The 23,461-nt window shown below is 37.7% G+C and overlaps 1 protein-coding gene across 1 annotated transcript; it reads right to left on the bottom strand.

Moving 5' to 3' along the window:
• Positions 1–780: 780 nt before the first annotated feature.
• Positions 781–2,578, bottom strand: LOC146634400 (uncharacterized). Its single transcript, XM_085377673.1, has 6 exons — positions 2,508–2,578; positions 2,300–2,402; positions 1,947–2,049; positions 1,815–1,867; positions 1,636–1,714; positions 781–1,415 (listed from the first exon to the last, which is right to left on the bottom strand). Exons 1-6 carry the CDS (start codon positions 2,561–2,563, stop codon positions 832–834), a joined length of 978 nt encoding a protein of 325 aa, XP_085233799.1. The 5' UTR covers positions 2,564–2,578; the 3' UTR covers positions 781–831.
• Positions 2,579–23,461: the final 20,883 nt, after the last annotated feature.

Below are 23,461 nucleotides of genomic sequence, written 5' to 3'. Positions count from 1 at the left end.
CATACCAAAACTGAAAATAAAACAGGAAAGCTACTACAAACCGAGTGTGACACAATTACATTCATATTGAAACATATGTGATAATTTTCTTTCTGTGTAGCATTTTTAAGATATGTGTTAGAACAGTCATTATGCTGTTTGGATTAGGAACCAATCATTTTTGCCAAATAGTTAACACAAACTTAGAACAACAATGAACAATTTTCAAGATTCTGATTTACAGAACAAACAAAAGTCACAAAAGGTTTCATTATTTAAGAGACAAGATCAAGTTTTCCACACAGGAACGAAATGACAGAATCCAGTGCAGCAGGGCCAAAGGTGTGTGTCAGCAAACTGAAAGTTGAGGAATCAGTCAGTTCATGTTTAAGGTTGTGTTGGATTTTGCGAAGGGTCTGTCTGTTATTAGAAAGTAAGATTAACAATGTTACACCAATAACCCAAATACGGGGAAATGACAAATAATACCAAAAAAGATACAACTTTCATATTGTTTTACTAACTTACTTTGTCATATCAGCACTTGAATGGTCGATGCCTTTACAGACCATGTCTGTTGTGACATCGCAGGCCAATCTTCCGGCAAACCCGAGGGCTAGCTCCCCCAGCCTCCTCTTCACTCAGGAGGCCGTTACTTTAGTTTTGGCCTTCTTAGGCCTGTCAAGAATCATTGCGGGCAGTTTGGCTTTACGGCCCTAAAAAAGAAAAAGTGCAAACACCAAAAGAGCAGAGAGAGACACACACACACGCACAAAGTTAAATGCTTTTGTTTACATGGTGTAATTGTGTATATGTTGCAGCAAATGCACAATTTCCAGCCACATTGTCACTTCATTGATACGAGTAACCCGGATTTATTTCAGGTGACATCAAAATCACGAAATGTATACCTACCCCAATCAAACCTCTGAAAACCTGAACTGACATGTTCTCTGTGTTGATTCTGTGCTTGATCTTGTCTTCTGTTATTGTGTAGGTTTTCTTTTTTGAGCTTGGTACAGATAAGCGACCATGCACTCTGTAAACTGTACTAGTTCCTTCTGAATCAGTTTGGAATTCTGTATCTGCATCGATCCTGTCAACATCATCATCAGCAGCATTATCTGTACTCAGACTTGTGCCGTATACTTCTGTTTCTTTTTCTTTGTCTTCAGTCTGTGTACCTTCATCTCTGACTGTCAGTCTTCCTTCATCTCTGACTGTCAGTCTTCCTTCATCTCTGACTGTCAGTCTTCCTATCTCACTGTTACTTGTCGATTTGCTGCAGATGTTCTCTCCCTTAGGAACTTTTCCTTTGTCAGTCACTGCCTGATGCTTTCCCTGATGACATTCTTCGCTGGCTACTTCTATTGCTCCTCCTGTATAGCCACCTACTATGCTGCACAACTCCTTTCCCTCTGCTGTGCTGCACTGTGCTGTTACATAAAGAAGAATGATATAAACAGCACTATATCAATTTAATTGTGAAGGGAAATCCCCACAATACGACACAGTTATGTCTAAAATAGTTTTGTGTAAAAACTGGATCTTGAAACGTCCACTTTAATTACACAGTCCTGGTGTGCAAAGGCAAAATTACGAAAAATCTTTCACTTTAAACATTTTTGGACATTGTTTAGTTATATTGTGACTTACTCTCACAGAAGATACAGATGCCACAAACAGACTTTGAACAACGCATGTGCTTGTATGCACCACATTTCTGGCACTGCACCTGTGAATTAAAAAAAAAAAAGAAATAAACAAACAAAAAACAAATGAACAAAGTCCATTATATAAACAATCTATATGGCTAAGGACATGTCATAGCGTACCCGGTCTTTGGCTGCAATCACACACCAGCACTGACTGCACTTCCTAGTTTGATCTGCAAAATATAATTTGTTTAAGTACAAGTTACATTTTCCAATGTTAGAGAAAAAGAAGGCAGCTAATTTTATCTTTACCTATTGAGGAAAATAAGTAGTGGCAAAGTCGGGACCTGAGCTTTGTGATTTCAGTGTTGTACTCCTCCACTTGTGTTTTACCGTCAATGAGAGATTGGGCAAACTAATAATTGACGAAGAAAAAAAAAAATAAGAAAAAAAATTAGATTAACAAAGAAATGGGTTTTTTAACACCCCCCCCCCCCCCTCCCCCAAGAAAAAAAAAACAGAGCAACCAAAGGAAAGCATTACTGCTGAAATGGTTCAATCTACAAAAAAAATTGAGATTTTACCATCCTGCCTCTAAGGCTTTAAAAACCAAATAGGCAAAAATGTAAACATTACTTATATAGGTTAAAGCTAGTTTTCAGTACCATTATGACATGCACTCCACATGAGTTCCCATCCTCTTGATGTGGGTGGCTCACATGTGACAAGGTCCACTCTCCAGTGCAGCCTCTTGCTGAAGCAAATGAGCTGAGAGATCGCAGTTATTACAAATAAATAGAGAAATCAATAACCACGTTCGGTAATGATTTCAATTAAATTAAATATGTTATGTTAAATATGTTAATTAATTACCTCCAGTTTTTCAACACCGCACTTTTTCTGACCTCCGACTCTCCAAATGAATTCATATAGACTATGGTCCTCTTGGGTATGTCACAAAACTGTTTTGTAAAAAGATGGATATGGTAGGCTTGGGCCTTGAGCTTTCCTAATGAGGGACACCGAAAAGTATCATGCACTAGAGAGAGTGCAAAATCTGTGCAACTGTTAAGGTTCAAAATTGAGGAAGGAGAGTAAAAACCACCCATGGTCCAGAAGGTCTTGGTCAAACAATGATTTTAATGACTACACACGTGTGGGAAGAACACTCTGTACGCCGACAGCAAGTGATCTCCGACTTAATCAAAGCATAAACAGATATTTTATAGCATCAGGGTTTGATTTACTGACGCCCCTTCATGCGTCACAGATACATTTTATACATAGATCAGATCAACACCACAATGGCTTTTACCCCAGAAGATCATCTTCTATTTTCATGGCTGGTACTTTCCGTTCTTGTCTTAAAGTAAATTGTTCCTCTTTCTTGCCGAGACAACAAGGACGGTTCCTCTTTTACCGAGACACTTTTGCAGTTACAACCAGACATGACTAATCTCTCCTCTAAATAAATTTAACTCATGTGTGTGTGTCACGACCTCACATGCTCTTTCTCAATTCACCTGTTGCACTTCTGACTTTTCACCAGACCAGAGGCTCACTGAGACTATATGTATGTCTTCTACTAAATAAATGTTTTAACCAAGAACCTCTACTAAAACCTTAATATAAAATGATCTGATATATAAGTGTTTTGTAAGCATGTATTGCAATTCCTTCTATGGCTCCAAGTCACTTGCACAATAGATTGTCCGAACATCGCGCCGAACAAAGCTTCCGACCCCCAATTAATTGACCGAGCTCCAACTCTTTAATAAGCACAGATATGCATTGTGTATAAAATAGTCATAACTGCACCTGAAATACAAGGTCAACATAATAACTGTATGCATAACATCTTAAGGCCTTCTTAAAGCTATCTGTTACATTGTTAAAGCCTCGTTTTAGCCTGCTGCTCAAAATAACTTTCACTTCTGCAAAACTCTCCAAGCCTGTTTCCTGTCCTGTTACTTTTAGCCTTTCTGAAAGACACACACTGTTCAACCCCTGAATGCAATATAAACTCCAGATTATATTATTAATGCAATGGTAATGATGACAATTATTTAACAATAGCAGTAAAATAATTTCCCTGCTCCACACAACTTACAAACAAGGTCCAGTGGCTGCCGTTTTCCAGACAGGCTCCAATCAATTTCTCATACATCTGAAAGATGTTTTTCTGGAAATAAAACGAATGTGACAAGTATGTTTTTCTGTCAAGAATGACACTGCAAAACTGCGAAAGCTTGTCAGGTGAGACTTGTAATTAATTCTGCAGATACACAAACATATAGAAAGTGTCATTTTTTGTTTACATTAATTAAGTTCTATAGTGTGTACGAAACAAATCAAGACCACAGACTCAACACGCACCACTCAATTTTTGGTGTTCTTTATCAGTTGGCCAAGACAGAAATGTTTTAATCTGTGTGCATTGCTTTTGAGCAAGTCTTTACACAGAAAAGGTTTCAGAAAGGTATTTTTCAGGTTCTTCTGACAAGGCTTCAATTTTGGAAAATGCTGTTTGTTTATAGTGGCAACTTATAAACCCTTTGTGATAAGAACATACACTCAACAAAAATATAAACGCAACACCTTTGTTACTGCTCCCATTCCCCATGGGATGGACGTAGAGACCTAAAATTCATTCCAGGTCTTGACCTGACTCCAGCTCGTCGCCGTAACAGACTTGTGTGGGCAAATGCTCACATTCGATGGCGTCTGGCACGTTGGAGAGGTGTGCGCTTCACGGATGAATCATGGTTCACATTGTTCAGGGCAGATGGCAGCTGAGAATGTCCCAGTTCTTGCATGGCCAGCATACTCACCGGACATGTCACCCATTGAGCATGTTCGGGATGTGCTTGACCGGCGTATACGACAGCGTGTACCAGTTCCCACGAATATCCAACAACCTCGCACAGCCATTGAAGTGGAGTGGACCAACATTCCACAGGCCACAATTGACAATCTGATAGACTCCATGCGACGATGTGTTGCACTGCATGAGGCAAATGGTGGTCACACCAGATACTGACCGGTTCTGGGTCCCCAGACCCCCAATAGCGCAAAAAACTGCACATTCCAGGGTGGCCTTTTGTTGTGGGCAGTCTGAGGTACACCTGTGCACTACTCATGATGTCAGATCAGCATCCTGATGTGGCACACCTGTGAGGTGGGATGGATTATCTCAATATAGCAGATGTGCCCACTACCACACATTTGGACTGATTTGTGACCACTGTTTGGGAGGGATGGTTATATTGTGTATCTGGAATGAATTTTAGGTCTCTACGTCCATCCCATGGGGAATGGGAGCAGTAACAAAGGTGTTGCGTTTATATTTTTGTTGAGTGTAGTTACCACAGTCCAAGTCATACCTTCAAAAAGTATGCACTTTGTGCTCTTGTGGACCCATCCAAAATTTTTCCTGTGATTTGGCTTGGTATTGGATAAATGTGAGGGAAATTTTACAAAAATAACATAAATACACCTATGTTTTCAAATACATTACAAAAAACGTAAACATGCTATGTCATTATGATCAAAACAGCTTTTCAACATACCTCACACTGCAAATAGATTAGGCCATCTATTACCTTATAAAACAAATAAATAAATACATATAAATAAAAACAGAACTAAGGAATACGATTCATTAAGTAAATTGTACAATGGAGTGTATTTAAAGCAGAATTTAACATTAGTTTTATGACAACATAAAAGGATTTTTATGTCAAGAGGTACCTCATCTGAAATGTTTGTCTGGTCAAACAGGGATTTCAAACTTGAAATACCAATAGAGTTTGGTCCAGCTACTCCCACAAGGTAATCTGTGAGAAAGCATATGCTGTAGTCAACAGATATCATTTTCTTTTTGCATGCTGCAACCATCATCCATTTCAGTCTTCTAGGAGCTTTGTCTGGTTGTAGTTCTTTTTTCTCCTCCTCTCCCCTCATCTATTAATTAAATTGTTTTCTGACCTTCCTAACTGTTTCCGACCTGTTTTCCCAATGAGATGTTTAAGCAATATATGTATGGTCAGAAGGGGGTGAAATTTTCATTGCAGTTGTACGTGTAACATTGCATGTGATAATAAAAGGCTTGATTGGTTGATTATTCAACATGAGTTGACATTTACCTGACATTGTGAAGGAGTCACAGTTTCTGTAAGGATGTAAGAACATAACATGTGGATTTGTTACACTTCTTTTTCACAAGTTAATAACAATCAATAATTTTCATTCCATTATTAACAAGCTATCACACGATGTCCCAGGGACAATATCTACACGATGTCCCAGGGACAACATTTACACGATGTCCCAGGGACAATATCTACACCAGGGGTGTCAAACTCAAATATACAGTGGGCCAAAATTCAAAACTGGAACAAAGTCGCGGGCTAACATTAATATTTATTGAAAAAAATCTTCCTCCAGATATAACAAGGAACCTTTTCTTACAGACTCAAATAAGTTTTGCTGAAAAACTGAATATGGAATAAGCAACGCTTAATACTGAACGATATATAACTTATATAAACATATATAACTTAATATTGCACACATGCAAAATTGAAATTCCAATTAAATAACATATCACTGGAATGCATTTCTTAAATAAAAATTGTATTTGCAGCCTTCTGATTTAAATTTTAGCAGTAAACTTTTTCCCCAGGCTAATAATAAATGTAAAAATAAAATAACAATAATAAACCACTTAACTAATAAAAATATCATTAAACGTGAAACCATTCAAGCCCATGTCTGGGAGTAGCAAGACAAATTGCACAAAGAAAATGGTAATTATAGCTCAGTTTGCTACACACTGATCTACTCTGATGCGTCCAAGCCAGACACCTGGCACCTCTTCTTGGATGCTAGTTCCTCAATGTCTGGGCTCAGGCTCTGAGCTGAGGAAATCCTCAGGATCGAGTGAAGGTGTTCATCGGTCAGACGTCTCCTGTGAGATGTTTTGGCCATCTTCATTGAGGAGAATAGTTGCTCACATAGGTAAGTGCTGCCGAACATTGAGAGCATCTGAGCAGCGTGGGTGCGGAGCCCAGGCATTGTGTCAGGGATGAAATGTGGAAATTGTGAAGCGCCCACAGCATCATACTTTGATTTCAGCGTGTCACTACACTGGAGTTCAATCAGCTCCATTTGGAGGTTTGTTGGTGCTTTTGCCACGTCAACTGCAAAAGGATTACTGAGCAGTTCAAATCGACATTTCTGGGCATCAAAGTCGGCAAACCGCCGGGTAAACTCAGTACTGAGTACGCAGAGTTTTCCAGCAAACTGTGCACATGGGAACACAGCAGTAGAGATTTGCATGTTCATCGTTTGGCAACAGGGAAAATGGCCCAGGTTTCCTTGTAGCATCTGATTCTGCCACAGGCACAATTTCGTTTTAAAAGCCCTCACTGCAGCGTACATATCTGTGATGATCAGGGGCGGAGCGTGGGGGTGGCTTACTGGGCTTATTAAGCCCGGGTTGTTTTGTCAGAAGCCCGGGGTCTTTTGGAGTGTAATTTTTCATAGTTAGATGCCTGGCTGACAACTGTATAAAACAAAAAGTACACACAATATTCGAAGCACACAGTGCACACTGTGGGAATTTACGACTGTGCGTGAATCCCCCTGATATTGGTATGATCCGAGCTCAGGCACTAAGCGACTGAGCGAGGGGGCGGGGCAGCTGCCGCCTGTGTGCGCTGTTGGAGAAACGGAGCCAGCCATACTAAGGAGAGCTTAAGTTTGACCAGGTACCAAAGCAAATCATTCGTACCGTACAAATAATGTAAATATGACGGTGCATCACGAAAGATTGATATCAAACTGATCACTTGACCAATATTACGTTACTTGCTCTTCAAGTGAATCAACAAATAGCAAAATGAAAAGCCGAACAAATGCTATTTCTTTAGAGAGTCTTAGCTTACGTGTGTTTATTTCATATTTTCAGTTCTTACCCTCCCCGACTAAATCGGTTTCAGTTATGTACTGAAATATAAGAATGGACATTAGAGGCTTCTTTCAAAGAAAAAACTCAGGTAAATGTTATTTTATATATTATACTTTGTATGTTGTTCAGTATATTTCTATGCAAAACAAGAGGGGTTTCAGTACACAGCAGGATATTCACATTTGTAACCAGATATTTACATACACTTTAGGGAGAAAACATAAAAATTTTTACTGTCCATCCATCCATTCGCTTCCGCTTATCCTTTTCAGGGTCGCGGGGGGGCGCTGGAGCCTATCCCAGCTGTCATAGGGCGAAAGGCGGGGTACACCCTGGACAGGTCGCCAGTCTGTCGCAGGGCAGTACATTTTTACTGTACAACATCAATTTAGAGTAAACTTTTGTTTTAGATAAATATTGAAATATCTTTTGAATTAGTTAAATGTCAGAATAAAAAGAGGGAGCTGTCTATTTTAATCACTTTCATCAAATTTAGGAGTACATATACACTAAGTTTATTGCTAATTAATAAGAAAACTCCAGACGATTCCATTCTGAGCTGCAGAAGCTTCTGATAGGTTAGTAGAGCCCATGTGAGTAAACTGGTGGCACACCTGTGGATGCATATAAGACAAAACACAGAGCCTGTTTCTGTGACATGGGAACATCAAGAGATGTCAACCAAAACACCAGGAAAAGAACTGTGGAGCTCCATAAGTGTGGCTCAAGTTTGAATACAATTTGGTGCCATTTTCAATTAAGAAATACAGATAGGTTCTCTCTCTTTCTTAAATTTAACAAATATGTTTTTATATTTATCAATCTAAAAAAATAAACATTTAGTCTGATTTGATCTTACAATTAAAAAAGTGTTTGTGTTTTGATCTGAAGAGTACATAAATATCTGGTTTCAACTGTATATTTGATGATTGTCAGCACAAAGAGGGAGAGAGGAACAGAGAGGGAGAGAGAGGAGCAGAGATTGAGATGGAGAATGAGGACAGAACAGAGATGAACAAGAGCAGGTGAGACACACATGTTAGTCAAATGGTCCTTTGCCAAAAGTATCACCGTATCATAGGTCCTCATGTATCTCGTACCTAGTGTTTCTTTTTAGGTTTGTTATTTTTCAAATTATAATAATTATATAAACGTTTCTCAATCTAAATAGTGGACTTTGGTAGAATTAAAAAAACAAGTGTAGTGCAGGTCTATGATGATTTTTAGTGCTACTATCATCTAGTTCTGATTCTGGTTCTGTCTTGGTTAAGTCCTCAGTAGTCCTGATTTTGAACTGTTGTAGTCCTGTTTTAATTCCGGATCAGTTCTGGGTCTGGTTGAATTGGGGTTTAGTCCTCGTGTCTTGATACAGCCCCGACTTTGTTCTGCCTTGCTGCTTAATTAAAAAACTAGTTTAAGGTGTCCTGCACATGTGATATATATTTTTCCCTATATGAAGTCCCACATGCATACTACCCTTTTGGGCTAAGCCCCAGGTGTTTCAAATGTCTGGCTCCGCCTCTGGTGGATACACTTGTCTCCCCTTTAAAGGAGACGATCCAAGTCATCCTTAAATGTTAGTGCTTTCAAATACACAAACATTTTTGAAGGACAAAAATGAACATCCAGCTTTGACTGTAATACAAAATAAATCTTTGCATGTGTGTTTTCAAACTCTCAGATGGGCAGCATATCAGTCTTGGACTGTCTGACCTGCAGCACTGAATGACCACCACACATGAGCATGTTCCTGCAACATTCAGCATCTGATCTGTCATCTGTGTGCTTCTGCTTTTGGTAAGTAGAGTTACCCAACTCCAGTAACTCTAAACACATGCCATCCATTTCTGACGGCCTGGTTACTTCCTGTCAGTTACTTTAGAAACCATGTGGTCACCTGACCTAACACTGTTTCTTCTTCTTCCCCTTAATGTTCAAGTGTCACATGTCAAACAGCTGGAGAGGAAACTACACCAGTGTACTGGGATGTTTCAGCAACATGTGCCAGATGCTGTTCCTTCATGGTGACATCACCAGAGACAGCCCCGCCCACCTCAGGACCTCGCCTTGATCATGATGATTATAATGATGACAGCGAGCGGAACTGAGACTGTAAAAATCCACGACCAGAATGTTTCTTTCTAATTATTAATGAATACTGAGAGCCTCTTTCTGTGTTTTGTCTGTTTTGTTTTTTTTTACCTCATTTGTTACTAACAAAGTTCACAAACTCACACAGTTTACATTTAGATTTAGATTTAAGTATTTATTGTCATGAAATTGCGTTTGGGGCTTCCATACAAATACAATAATGAAGAAAATAATAAATACCCCTTAAAACCCAAGTGTAAAAATTTAACCCAGTGTGACTCCAGTGCAATAAGACAATCCTTAGCAACAACATAAGAACATGACAAGTAATGTTCATAAGAAATTCAGACAAAGACCTGAGAAACGTGACAAAGTACAGCAATGCAACCCATTCAATATTATTGTACTGTGAGATATGATGTTAGATACGATAGTTATCTATTTAAGAAAGAGGGGGGGGGGGCAGGAGGGGGGAAAGAGAATAAAGATATGATGCAACAATGCAGACCAGTTCAGTGCTATTAAGAAGTTGGATATGGTTATTGTCCGTGAGAGGGGGGCAGAGAGTTCAGGAGCCTCACAGCCTGTGGATACAGGCTGTTGGCCAGTCTGGATGTTCTGGCCTGTATAGACCTGTACCTTCTCCCTGAGGGCAGCAGATAGAAAAGGTGGCGCGCAGGGTGATGTTGGTCCCGCAGGATACTGTGCACCCTCCTCAGACAGCGAGTGGGGAAGATATTACTAATCTCTGGCAGACTTGTTCCAATAATTCTGCCAGCTTCTTTCACCACCCGCTAGAGTGCTTGCTGATCGGCCTTGGTGCAGCTGGGGAACCACACTAGAAATCCATACGTCAGGACGCTGCTGATGGCACAGTTGTAGAAGTTCAACATCAGAGATCTAGGAATGTGTGCGCTCCGCAGTCTCCTCAGGTAGTAGAGGCGCTGTTGGGCCTTCCGTGCAACTGAGGTGATATGGTTGCCCCAGGACAGGTCCTCGGTCACAGTTACCCCGAAAAATTTCATTACATTCTGTATGTTTCCATCTTTACCAGCCACACTCTAACTGCATTTAAGAAAATGATCCTTAGAAATCATCCTTTTTCTCTTTTGTAATTGATGATAATTCAGTGAATATACTGCGCTGCTTCCTTTTATTGCGTCACACATTGCTTTAAGTTTTTCAGTGTCCAGTTATTTTTTACTGCTGTTTGAATTCTCTGTATGTTTGACCCTGTAGACTGTTTGATGGACTGCTTGTCTTCCTGTTTGTAACCGCCGCCTGTTTTTTAATAAAGATTTGGATTTCTGACTTCAACACAGCCTCTGCGTGTCCTCCCTTTGTGTCCTCTTCCTCTGTGAATGTGTTGCATGTGTCACAGATTCATTTTATTAACAGCTTTCCCACAGTGAGTTGCATCAGCATTCATTCACAGCACATTTCAGAAGGATTCAGATTAATACAGTGATCTTACAGTCAGAATGATCCTGACAGAGTGCCACTGTAAATGATCTTTCATCAGGTACATTTTAAAGTTCAGTATTTCAAAGCAGGAGTTATGAAGAATCATGCTGGCATTAGGACTAATAATATGCACTTACTAATAATATGTACTCTGCCCGCAGCTCTTTGAGTATGGGGTAGATAAGGGCGCAGAGAAACCCTTATTACTAATTTGTATTATAATTCAATTTTCATGAAATATTCATATTCAGTATCGGTCCTTTTATATTATAACCACGTATCCACCCAGGCTCATGGTGGGCAGGGCTCTGTCCTGGGATGCTTGAGTACAAGGTAATGTAGACCCTGACCAGGTATCCAGTCTGTCAGAACTGTTTTCAATATTTGGTTCAAAAACATGAGTGACAACAAAAATCCAACTAGGATTCTTGCATATGATGAATGAAGTCTGTCTTTGACTGTATTGTCCAGCTGCTCCATCAAACCCCCAGCAGGTGAACCTTATTCATGACATAACACGGCAACAATGTAAAAAATGAAACAGCAACAGTCTAAATGTAAAGTGCATTCTAAAGTCCTCTTCAATAAATCATATGCAAAGAGTCATTCGGGACTGTAAAACGTGAACTACAGAACCCAGAGTCTTCATCATTAAATCTCTGGTTGCTTCATTTTTCTATCCTATATCAGATACTTTAAGGTTAGGTTAGGTAAAGTTGCATTCTCATGGTGAGGCAAAGTGCTTTATGTGTGTGTGTGCGTGTCATGAACGGCTATAAAAGGCCTATAATTAAAGAACAAAGCGGGGTTTGAGTTCGAGTTGCAGCGACTGTCACTACTTGTAAAAGGAACGCAGCCTTCCTGCGGCGGACAGCTAATAACAGGAATCGGACGCGGTCCACCCAAGTCCACAGCAACCACCATAGCAACCGCCTAGCATGACCTTAAAAACATATTCTGTCTTCATAACTATCAAAAACATGAAATGATTTGCAAAGTGTGAAAGTGTTACAGCTGCAGAGAGCTATGGCGGTATCTTTGGAAGCTGTTTACATAGCTAATAATATACGATGTAACCATGGAGACAGTCAGTCACGTGAGCTAGCGGTGCACGTTTACTACAGTGAATAAGGTGATTGTGTGCACAGCGTCCACACGCTGCAGAGGGTAAAGACATTACTTCAATATTGTTTTATATTGATATATATTTGCCTTCTGTTGACCATCACTTCAGGTTCACCATCACAGTTTCAGCAGACAGATGCACACTGTCTAAATATGAACACATTCAAAAACTCATGTCTCAGAAATAAGCACAGCTGTTCATGTTTGTCATTAGAGTTTTATTTGTAAGAAAATTATGAGCTTCATATTGTGCATCAAATAAAAGAACATTTCACAACTCTGAGTCAACAGAAACAGGAAACAGAAATGTCTCTAATGTAGACGTGTACAGTGTAGTGTAAGCATTAAAAGATCATAAAGGAAACACTAACATTTATGTGAAACTAATTGTAATAAAAAAATGAGCAGGTGCTTTATAGATGTAAAAGAAAGAATCTGAAAACAACACTTTTTTGGTCTAAGTGATCAAAGTAGAAAACAGAACTGATGTTCAAGAACAAACCGTAGCTGCACTAATATTACACATCTCCATTGTTGTGGTGAACAGACATGTTGCTTTTAAAACCACATGCAGTGTGTGACTGTGACTGTTCACTGAGACCATGAACGCCACTTCGCTGAAGCCTTCGCCTTCGTCTTCTTCTTCTTCTTCTAAATTGGAAGCAGAAGGAGCACGAGCTGCTTTGATCTACTGAAAGGAAAAAGCAGAACATCTGAGCTGAAACCATTAAGACAGGAACAATCATTCAATGCAGTGTCTCAGGTGGCTTAGCCTGTTACAACTGTTGATACAAGCTAAATACGGTTAACACACAGTGTCAGGGAGCTCCAGTGTGGGAACTAGTGGCTTTAGGTTTGTAGTCATTTAACTTTCATCCATTCATTTAATTCAGGAGGAAGAAATGTCAGGTGGGTGCAGGCTGGTTACATGCATTTGGTCCCATGCTGTCTTTAACTAAATGACTTGGTTCACTTTATGGCTGGGCTGTATGTGGGGTTATATCATGTTATTTGGGCAGGAGTTCCTGTCCCCTGTTAGACTTAGAAAGTTTCTCCATAAGTAGAGTTTCTAACTCTTCTAGCACATCTGTGGCTGACAGCTTTTTGGTGGCTCTTTTTACCCCACACTGGCTGTGAGTGTGTAAATAGCCCCACTAGTTCTTTTGGGTTGCAGTTAACTTGGGAGGAAGAGGTGGGTCTGCCATGACTAGATGAATAACAATTATCTGGGATACATAAATTTCATAATGCATGCATGTATCTCTATAAACCTGCCTGAGGGCTGCCATTTTTTACATTCAGTTATTTCTTTGTTGAATCTAAATAATGAATGTGTTACAGTTAGACTGACACTGGTCAGTGTAAATGGCTCATTGGGACACAGAAACCTTTAAATTAAACCCTATCACCTGATATCGAGTGTCAAACAATATCAAAGCTGTAAACGCTGTTTACAGTCAGAATTTATAAAACTATGATTGTAAATAAATTCAAACAAGTGAGCTTTTCTCTTTGTGCTGAATATCAACACTGTGGTTTCTTAGACTGTAAGCTTTACTTCAGCACAACCAGTTGTAGAAGCTGCCACTCCAAATGTCTTTGATAACAAGAAAAAAATACCTTTTCAGTCCACGGCCTGAAGTTCTTCTCTGACATCTTCTGCCATCAGCTTTGTCTGCTGGTTTGAAGACAATAAACCACAAAAAGATGATTTAGTCACTTTGTCTGCGTCATGCAGCTCGAATGTGTCGTGTAACGATGTTGAATAGCCGTCGTTATCCCTCTGCTGTGTCAGTAGGATTGTACTGTACAGCATCTCATTGATATGTGAGGAATGCTAATGTAACACGATAACAGACTTACATCATTAAAACATAAAGGACAGGAGATATTTAGATATTTTTATATTTATATTACAGTTTATAGCTGACGGATATTACTAAATAGATAGAATTTACTAAATAGCTGGATGAACATGAAAAATATGTCTATAATAACAAATGACCATGAGAGCCAGTAGAATTAATTCAACTGGACACTCAAAGACGTCCTTAAATGCTCTTTAAGTGGCAGAACAGATGAACAAACAGTTAATCGCTTACTTGAGATGAAATCTGCTCAGCTACTTTGAAAACAGCTTCTAACTGGTTCCTCCTTTAACAGGATGACTGCTCAGGGGTAAGGCCATCATGCAGTCCAGCAACCTTTATGGTTCTGCTTTGATTCACCAGGAACTATTAGGGAAACCTTCCAGCGCCTCCTGTGAAAGACACAGACATAAACACACAAACATTTATTAACATGTTCCACAGTCTTCCAGTTTGATTTTCTCATCCTGTGGACAACAACGTACATGGATGCAGGTTTATTGTTAACTTTTGTAAGGTTTATTTAGTGAACATATCCAGCTGCAGCTCCACTGTGATCCTGAACTGGATAAGCACTTAAGAAATGTGTCAATAAATGGACAAACATCAGCTTACTATATTTATCCAAACAGACGGGACCAATAATGCTTCACTGAGTCAGAGACTTTAACGTCTCTTCTATGTAAGAATGTCTCGTGCTGATATACCTGCAAACTTGACAACAAAGGTTTTTCAGACTGCATGTAGCTGTCCTCTATGTCAGCTCACACATTTACATTCATGTCACACTTATTTCTGCTTTCCCATTTTATAATTGTGTGGATGCCTTAATAGGCATCCACACTATTGAGATCCTGTTTCTCTTTCTTCTTTATTATTATTCCGGGTGTTTCCGTACACTTTTTGCCGTGGATCTACTTCCACAATTTTTGTGCTATTTTCACCGTTCAAACTCTAAACTGTTCTGCTCTTTCTGCTAATGCCGGCTATGACTTTTGGTGTTTATTACTATTATACTTTTTAAAATATTACACTTTTTTCCTTTAATTTGTCCCATTGAAATGAATGGGAAACTTCCACAATTCTGCTAAAACTTTCTTGTCTTTGAAACTTAACTACTGCCTCATACTTTCACCTAGAAACTCCATTCAAACTTTAAAATGTTCTCAAATGATTTGGCTATTCCTGTATGATTCAGCTTTTTCAGATCTTCTACCGTTTTAATCTTATCCCTCTTTGAGTTTTCAGTTGCAAAATTGTGATTTTTCAGAAAATACATGCGTTGCTATGGTTGCTATGCAATTAACTCAGAGGGGACAGTGAAACTGTTTGAATTTTCTCTTCATGTCCAAACAACTTCTTGCTACTCGCTCAATTTCCACTCAAGCCCCACAAATTATACATCAAAACGTAGGTATTTTTGCTGGCTTTCAGAAAATGTCACTATCATTGTTGTGGGACTCATAGATATTTTGCAAATCTCCTCAGAGTAACACAAAGTCAGAAAACTCTCCATATAAACTCAATGGAGAGTTTGTTCAAAATCACCGCTGGATTTCTCTAATGAGAGGCATTTTCAAATTGTCATATCTCCTTAACGAAGCGAAGTTAAGACATGAGGCTTGTCCCCGTATATGTTCAGACACCCCTGATGCTCACAATTCAAGAATTTCTTTCTCACCTATTACCGTTCTGAAATGAGTTGGACTTGTTTGAGGGTAGGAAATTTGTCCCTCGCTCAGATTTCATCAGATTTCAATCTCTGGAAATGAACCACTTTTTTCTCTCGTCATATCTTTTTGATGGATTTCCACAGAGCCCTGAAAATTTCCATGACTGTTCACCAAAGCCTGCTGTTTCTTACGGTGAAAGAATGATTTTGATGCTCCATATAGATTTAGAGTTACCAAAGGTTGTTTGAGCGCAAGTCAAGGCAGTTTTTGCTTCGCCTCTACTCAGTTACAGTGTATTACAAGTCATATATCTTTAATAATTTATGTTTTATCTCTGAATTATGAAGACCTGAAGATTCCCCCATCTCTTCTGAATAAAACGATGCCTGAATGACCGTTCTAGCCTCTACGGTTAGGAAATTATGGCCATTTGTTCGAGGGGAATCCTGAATGTCAGAAATACACTGAAGAAAACTCACACCTCTCTCTGTGTCTGTGTGTGTAAGGGCTGACTACAGCAGGTGCAGCTAATTTAACTGACCTACATATACCAAGCCCAGACTCTCAACAGCTCCTGTTCCCTTTACTGTCTGTGTATGTGTGTCTGTGTATCAATATTTCTCCTATGTTTAGGTATTACTCCTCAATCATAGTATTTCTGCTAAAGCAAAGTACTTCTACTACATCTTAGTACTTCTGCTAAATCATAGTATTTCTGCCAATTCATAGTATTTTTGCAAAATCATGGTATTTGTGCAAAATCATGGTTTTGGGGCCAAATATTTCTGTTATTTTATAATATATGTGCTGAATATAATATGTGCCAAATCATAGTATTTATCCCAAATTATAGTATTTATGCCAAATTACAGTATTTCTGCTAAAACGCAGAAATAGTACCTTTTAGCAGGAATTTCTACCAAAAGATAGTACTTCTGCTAAATCAGAGTATTTCTGCTAAACCAGAGTATTCCTGCCAAATCATAGTATTTGTACTGAAACATGGTACTTCTGCCCAATCATAGTATTTGTACTAAATCATAGTACTTGTGCCAAATCATAGTATTTATACCCAATCATAGTATTTCTGCTAAATCATAGCATTTGTGCCAAATCATGGTATTTGTGCAAAAACATAGTATGTCTGCAAAACCATAGTATATCTCTTATGTTATAGTATTACTACTAAGGCATAGTATTTCTGCCAAATCATAGTATGTGTGCCAAATCGCAGTATTTATACCAAATCACAGTATTTGTGGTAAAACATAGTATTTCTGCCATATTGTGGTATTTGTGCAAGAACATTGAACTGTTATGTTATAGTATTACTACTAAGTCATAGTATTTCTGCATTGTTATAGTATTTGTACTAAAACGTAGTATCTCTGCCAAGTCATAGAATTACTGCAATTTCATAGTTTTTTTTAGGAAATCTGTTATGTTATAGTATTACTACTAAGTCATAGTATTTCTGCCAAATCATAGTATTTGTGCCAAAGCATCGTATTTGTATGGAGTCATAGTATTTCTTCTAAATCATAGTATTTCAATCAAATCTCAGTAGTTGTTGTTAAAACGCAATATTATTGCCAAATCATAGTATTTGTACCCAATCATAGTATTTCTGCTAAATCATAGCATTTGTGCCAAATCATGGTATTTGTGCAAAAACATAGTATGTCTGCAAAACCATAGTATATCTCTTATGTTATAGTATTACTACTAAGGCATAGTATTTCTGCCAAATCATAGTACTTGTGCCAAATCATAGTATTTGTTGAACATCATAGTATTGGAACCAAAACATAGTATTTGTCCCAAAGCATCGTATTTGTATTGAGTAATAGTATTTCTTCTAAATCATAGTATTTCAATCAAATCTCAGTAGTTGTGTTAAAATGCAGTATTATTGCCAAATCATAGTATTTGTACCCAATCATAGTATTTTTGCCAAATCGTGGTATTTGTGCCCAATTAATAATTCTGTTATGTTATAGTATTACTACTAAGTCGTAGAATATCTGTTATGTTATAGTGTATCTGCGGAATATAGTATGTGTGCCAAATCGTAGTATTTACACCAAATCACAGTATTTTTGCTAAAACATATTGTGGTATTTGTGCAAGAACATTGAACTGTTATGTTATAGTATTACTACTAAGTCATAGTATTTCTGCGTTGTTATAGTATTTGTGCTAAAACGTAGTATCTCTGCCAAGTCATAGAATTACTGCAATTTAATAGTTTTTTTTAGGAAATCTGTTATGTTATAGTATTACTACGAAGTCATAGTATTTCTGCCAAATCATAGTATTTGTGCCAAAGCATCGTATTTGTATGGAGTCATAGTATTTCTTCTAAATCATAGTATTTCAATCAAATCTCAGTAGTTGTTGTTAAAACGCAGTATTATTGCCAAATCATAGTATTTGTACCCAATCATAGTATTTCTGCTAAATCATAGCATTTGTGCCAAATCATGGTATTTGTGCAAAAACATAGTATGTCTGCAAAACCATAGTATATCTCTTATGTTATAGTATTACTACTAAGGCATAGTATTTCTGCCAAATCATAGTATTTGTACTAAATCATAGTACTTGTGCCAAATCATAGTATTTGTTGAACATCATAGTATTGGAACCAAAACATAGTATTTGTCCCAAAGCATCGTATTTGTATTGAGTAATAGTATTTCTTCTAAATCATAGTATTTCAATCAAATCTCAGTAGTTGTGTTAAAATGCAGTATTATTGCCAAATCATAGTATTTGTACCCAATCATAGTATTTTTGCCAAATCGTGGTATTTGTGCCCAATTAATAATTCTGTTATGTTATAGTATTACTACTAAGTCGTAGAATATCTGTTATGTTATAGTGTATCTGCGGAATATAGTATGTGTGCCAAATCGTAGTATTTACACCAAATCACAGTATTTTTGCTAAAACATAGTATTTCTGCCATATTGTGGTATTTGTGCAAGAACATTGAACTGTTATGTTATAGTATTACTACTAAGTCATAGTATTTCTGCGTTGTTATAGTATTTGTGCTAAAACGTAGTATCTCTGCCAAGTCATAGAATTAATGCAATTTCATAGTTTTTTTTTAGGAAATCTGTTATGTTATAGTATTACTACTAAGTCATAGTATTTCTGCCAAATCATAGTATTTGTACTAAATCATAGTACTTGTGCCAAATCATAGTATTTGTTGAACATCATAGTATTGGAACCAAAACATAGTATTTGTCCCAAAGTATCGTATTTGTATGGAGTAATAGTATTTCTTCTAAATCATAGTATTTCAATTAAATCTCAGTAGTTGTGTTAAAATGCAGTATTATTGCCAAATCATAGTATTTGTACCCAATCATAGTATTTTTGCCAAATCGTGGTATTTGTGCCCAAATAATAATTCTGTTATGTTATAGTATTACTACTAAGTTGTAGAATATCTGTTATGTTATAGTGTATCTGCGGAAAATAGTATGTGTGCCAAATCATAGTATTTATACCAAATCACAGTATTTGTGCTAAAACATAGTATTTCTGCCATATTGTGGTATTTGTGCAAGAACATTGAACTGTTATGTTATAGTATTACTACTAAGTCATAGTATTTCTGCGTTGTTATAGTATTTGTGCTAAAACGTAGTATCTCTGCCAAGTCATAGAATTACTGCAATTTAATAGTTTTTTTTAGGAAATCTGTTATGTTATAGTATTACTACTCAGTCATAGTATTTCTGCCAAATCATAGTATTTGTGTGAATTTGTATACTGTAATATCACTGTATTATGTAGTGGCTAAGTAGGGGCTGTTTACTAAGTGCATCAGTGTAAATAGGTCATCTCTTGTGTTGGAGTGCCCTCTTGTGGCGCCTTTTGGGTAGTGCCTTAGTAAACGGGAACCCTGTAAAAAGTGGCATCAGACTGATTTGTAGTGGAGGAATTTGTTACCAGTTTTCTTAATCTTCAATCTGTATGCATGTTGTAATGCATACCCTGTTCTTAATCATAGAAACCACACCATATCACCTCTCCACATCCTCCTACTGTATGCCATACCTCCCTGTACCATCCATCTGACCGCAATAAACTCCACCTGTGGTAATCTAATCCCTGGATGTCAGCCTCTCCTTCTGACCGAGGATAGTTATAGTATTTGAGCCAAATCATAGTATTTGTGCCAAAGTATAGTATTTCTTCCAAATCATAGTATAACTGCACAATAAAGGTTCTTGAGCCACATCAGTGTTTGTGCCAAATCTTAGTATTTCTTCTAAATCCTAGTAATTCTGCTCAATGATAGAATTTCTGCTATGCTTTAGTACTTTTTTCCTAGATTGTAGTACTTCTGCTAAGTCAAAGTATTTCATGTAAATCATAGTATTTCTACCAAGTCCCAATGTTTCTGCTAAATCATAAATAATGTTTTAGTACAAATTGTATGATTTGGTGGAACTTTCTGTGTTCCAGCAAAAATGCTATGATTTGGCAGGAAAAAAATATTATTTAGTATAAATACTAAGTTTTAGCAGAAATACTATGTTTAAACTTTAAAAAATTCTGCTATTTCTGCTGATGTGTGTTATGACTTTTGACCATTGAAATGAATGGAACACATTATCAATGTGGTCACTGATTTTGCATGATGGGCTGAGCTGTGTTTTACCTCAGTGAGATAAGCATCCGTTCTCAGACTGGGGGGCCTGGGTTCAAATCCAGCTTATGGCAACATTTCTTTCACTTAACAGTTAAACTTTTTTTAAACTCTTTTCAACACAAATTTCATTTTTTTCACCCCTTTTCAGCAAAATTTTCGGTTTTTTTAACCCCTTTTCAGCACAAATCCAAACTTTTTCAGCTCTTTTTCAGCAAAAACCTCTTTTCAGCAGAATTCTGCTCATTCAACTCTTTTCAGCAAAATTTTCAGTTTTTTCTGCTGTTTTCAGAAAAAAAACTCTTTTCAGCAGAATTCTGCTCATTCACCTCTTTTCAGCAGAAATTCTGCTGATTGAACTCTTTTCAGCAGAATTTTCACCCCCTTTTTTTTTGCCCAAATTCTGCTAGCACAATTGTCAATCTCTCCACCTTTTCTTTGTGAGAAAGTGTTTGGCTCAGTGAGCTAAATAGCTGCCCTTTGACCAGGAGGGCCAGGTTCGAATCCTGCTCAGGGCATCTTTTTTTTTTTTTTTTGTTGTTTCAACTTTTTCAGCTTTTTTCAGCAGATATCTTCAGCCGTTAAGGCATCCACACTGCATTTTCGCAGGAAATGCAAATTTTTCTAGTTATTACTTACATTTTGATTAGATACCTTGAGTTTGTAAATGATCAGATTACATAATTGGAATACAATGTATCCAATTCAGGGCTGCGGGAGGATGAAGCCTATCCCAGCTGATACAGGACAAAGACAGGCTGCCAGTTTATTGCAGGGCTAACACGATATGTGTAACAGAAAATCCACTTAAATGTTTGATATTTCTTATAATAATCATAATTATGACTATTATTTAAAGGTTTCTTTATAAATACATTTTGATTTTTTATAACCTCTAAAATATAAACCTGAGCTGTTTCAGATTCTGACCTCTGACCTCACTGCAGCTCCCTCTTGGAAGTACGTCTGCTTCTTGTCTACCCCCAGTGTTGACCGCCTGCCCTTGATATCACGTACTGTACCTGAGGAACAAAAAAGGACAAACACTTGCCTTCATTTAAGAAGTACATTCATACAGAGGTAATCTATGGAAACACACTAGTTCACCCTTTGGGAGGAATCAGTTCCTGTGAAACATTTCTGTAAATGAACATCATGTGGAGAATGAATGAAATGAGTTCTTCAGGTGACTCAGCAGTCCCACACTGACAAATGAAATCTAGTTAAACTATTAAGCATATTTGCTCTTCTGAAATCTGTGTTAAACAACAACAAACATAAATTAGTAACAAAAATACAGCTGAGTAGAGGCTTTACAAACCACCAGCAGCCATAATGCTAAATTTTAATCTTCAAATGTTTCTGAGCCGTCTTGAACCTACTTTTAACACATTAAAGTCCCACAGTCAATGCAGCCTGACTCAATCCTAGATGTTCAGCACACAGAGACACAGAGGTGCCGTTTAAAGTTTAGTGATAACCTGAGTCACTGATCATTTGCAGTATTACAGAGTCTGGCAGTCTTTGCATGATGTCCACGTCACTGTAAGTTTCTAGCTGACTCTCAGGTGTGACAGGTGTGCCAGCAGGAAAGAGTAATAATAACCTGCATCCTGAGGTTTGTCATGCAGGATTAAAGCAGCCAGGCTTTGTTCACACAGCTAGGATTGTATTTTACACTGACCCTGGGTCAGTATAAGTATCATACAGTTTAAACGAAGCACTGAAACTTGCACATATTTATTACAGATGCACTGAAGCTAATCGAGATATTTGCTGTCAATCTGTGGCTGCGATTAAACACTTTACTGGAAACTTTATTAACTAGTAACTTCATCAGTCATGACTAGGGTTGCCAACTCCCTGAAAAATAAATAAGGGACACCTCGTGGCCAGGGCCGGGCAACCTAGTTGTCTTCACCCTTCCCAGTGTGGTAGCTCTTTTTTGTGTGTGTGAAATTATTTTTTAACCATTTGACTTGAATTTGATTCAAGCAGATGCATATTCTTTGTGATATGACCATATGGGAAACAAATGATCATTTAGCCATTTATTTTTAGCTCAAAATGACAACATTAACACAGTAAAACAGGTCTCTTTCTTAAACAGAAGCCTGTCATGCTTAACTTTTGAGAATATAAGTAAATCTTTCTTTAAAAGAACTCTGTCCTGCTTAACTTAAAATTATATAAAATAATAGAAAACAATAGAAAGAAAAATATTCTTGTAACTGTGCACATATAGTGCATTTAGTACAATTGGCTTCAGTTGAGGTATTATTTCAGCTTTTCTAATGTAATCAGCTGCTCCTGTTTGTAAACCCGCTTGTTCCCATGATTACACATCATAACTCATCATCATTATTCATCTATGTATTACTTTTATGTATTAGTGATCTATTTGTTGTAATCATCTATCCTTGCAGTTGTTTATTACACAAAATAAATTATATTATCACACTTCTGGCCACATAGCGCTGATATTCACTGCACATGCCCATTTTAACCTTAATCAGAATCTGAATCAGAATCAGAATACTTTATTGATCCCTGGGAGAAATTATTTTTTGTTACAGTGCTCCATTTTAAACCAACATTAAGACAAGACAGACAATACGCTAACTAAGAATAGTACAATATATACATATATATACATACATACATACATAAGTCACTCATAAATAAATAGTTGGAAAAGAAACATGTGTAGCTGTAGCAGCAAACAGTGTGTTAAGTGGATGCGTTGTACAGGGAGATGGCCACAGGCAGGAATGATTTCCTGTGTCGTTCAGTGGTGCTTTTCGGTAATCTCAGTCTCTCACTGAACGTGCTCCTGTGACTGACCAGCATGTCATGGAGTGGGTGGGAGGTGTTATCCAACATTGTCTTTATCTTGGACAGCATCCGCCTCTCCGACACCACCTTGAGGGAGTCCAGCTCCATCCCCACAACATTGCTGGCCT

This window comes from Diplotaxodon limnothrissa, linkage group LG3, assembly GCF_057381915.1.
Source record: "Diplotaxodon limnothrissa isolate DT_005_m linkage group LG3, D_limnothrissa_male_GT1.1, whole genome shotgun sequence".
Taxonomy (NCBI): Eukaryota; Metazoa; Chordata; class Actinopteri; order Cichliformes; family Cichlidae; genus Diplotaxodon; species Diplotaxodon limnothrissa.
Note: the sequence above shows the minus strand (reverse complement) of the source record. Positions and strands in the feature narration are given on the sequence as shown.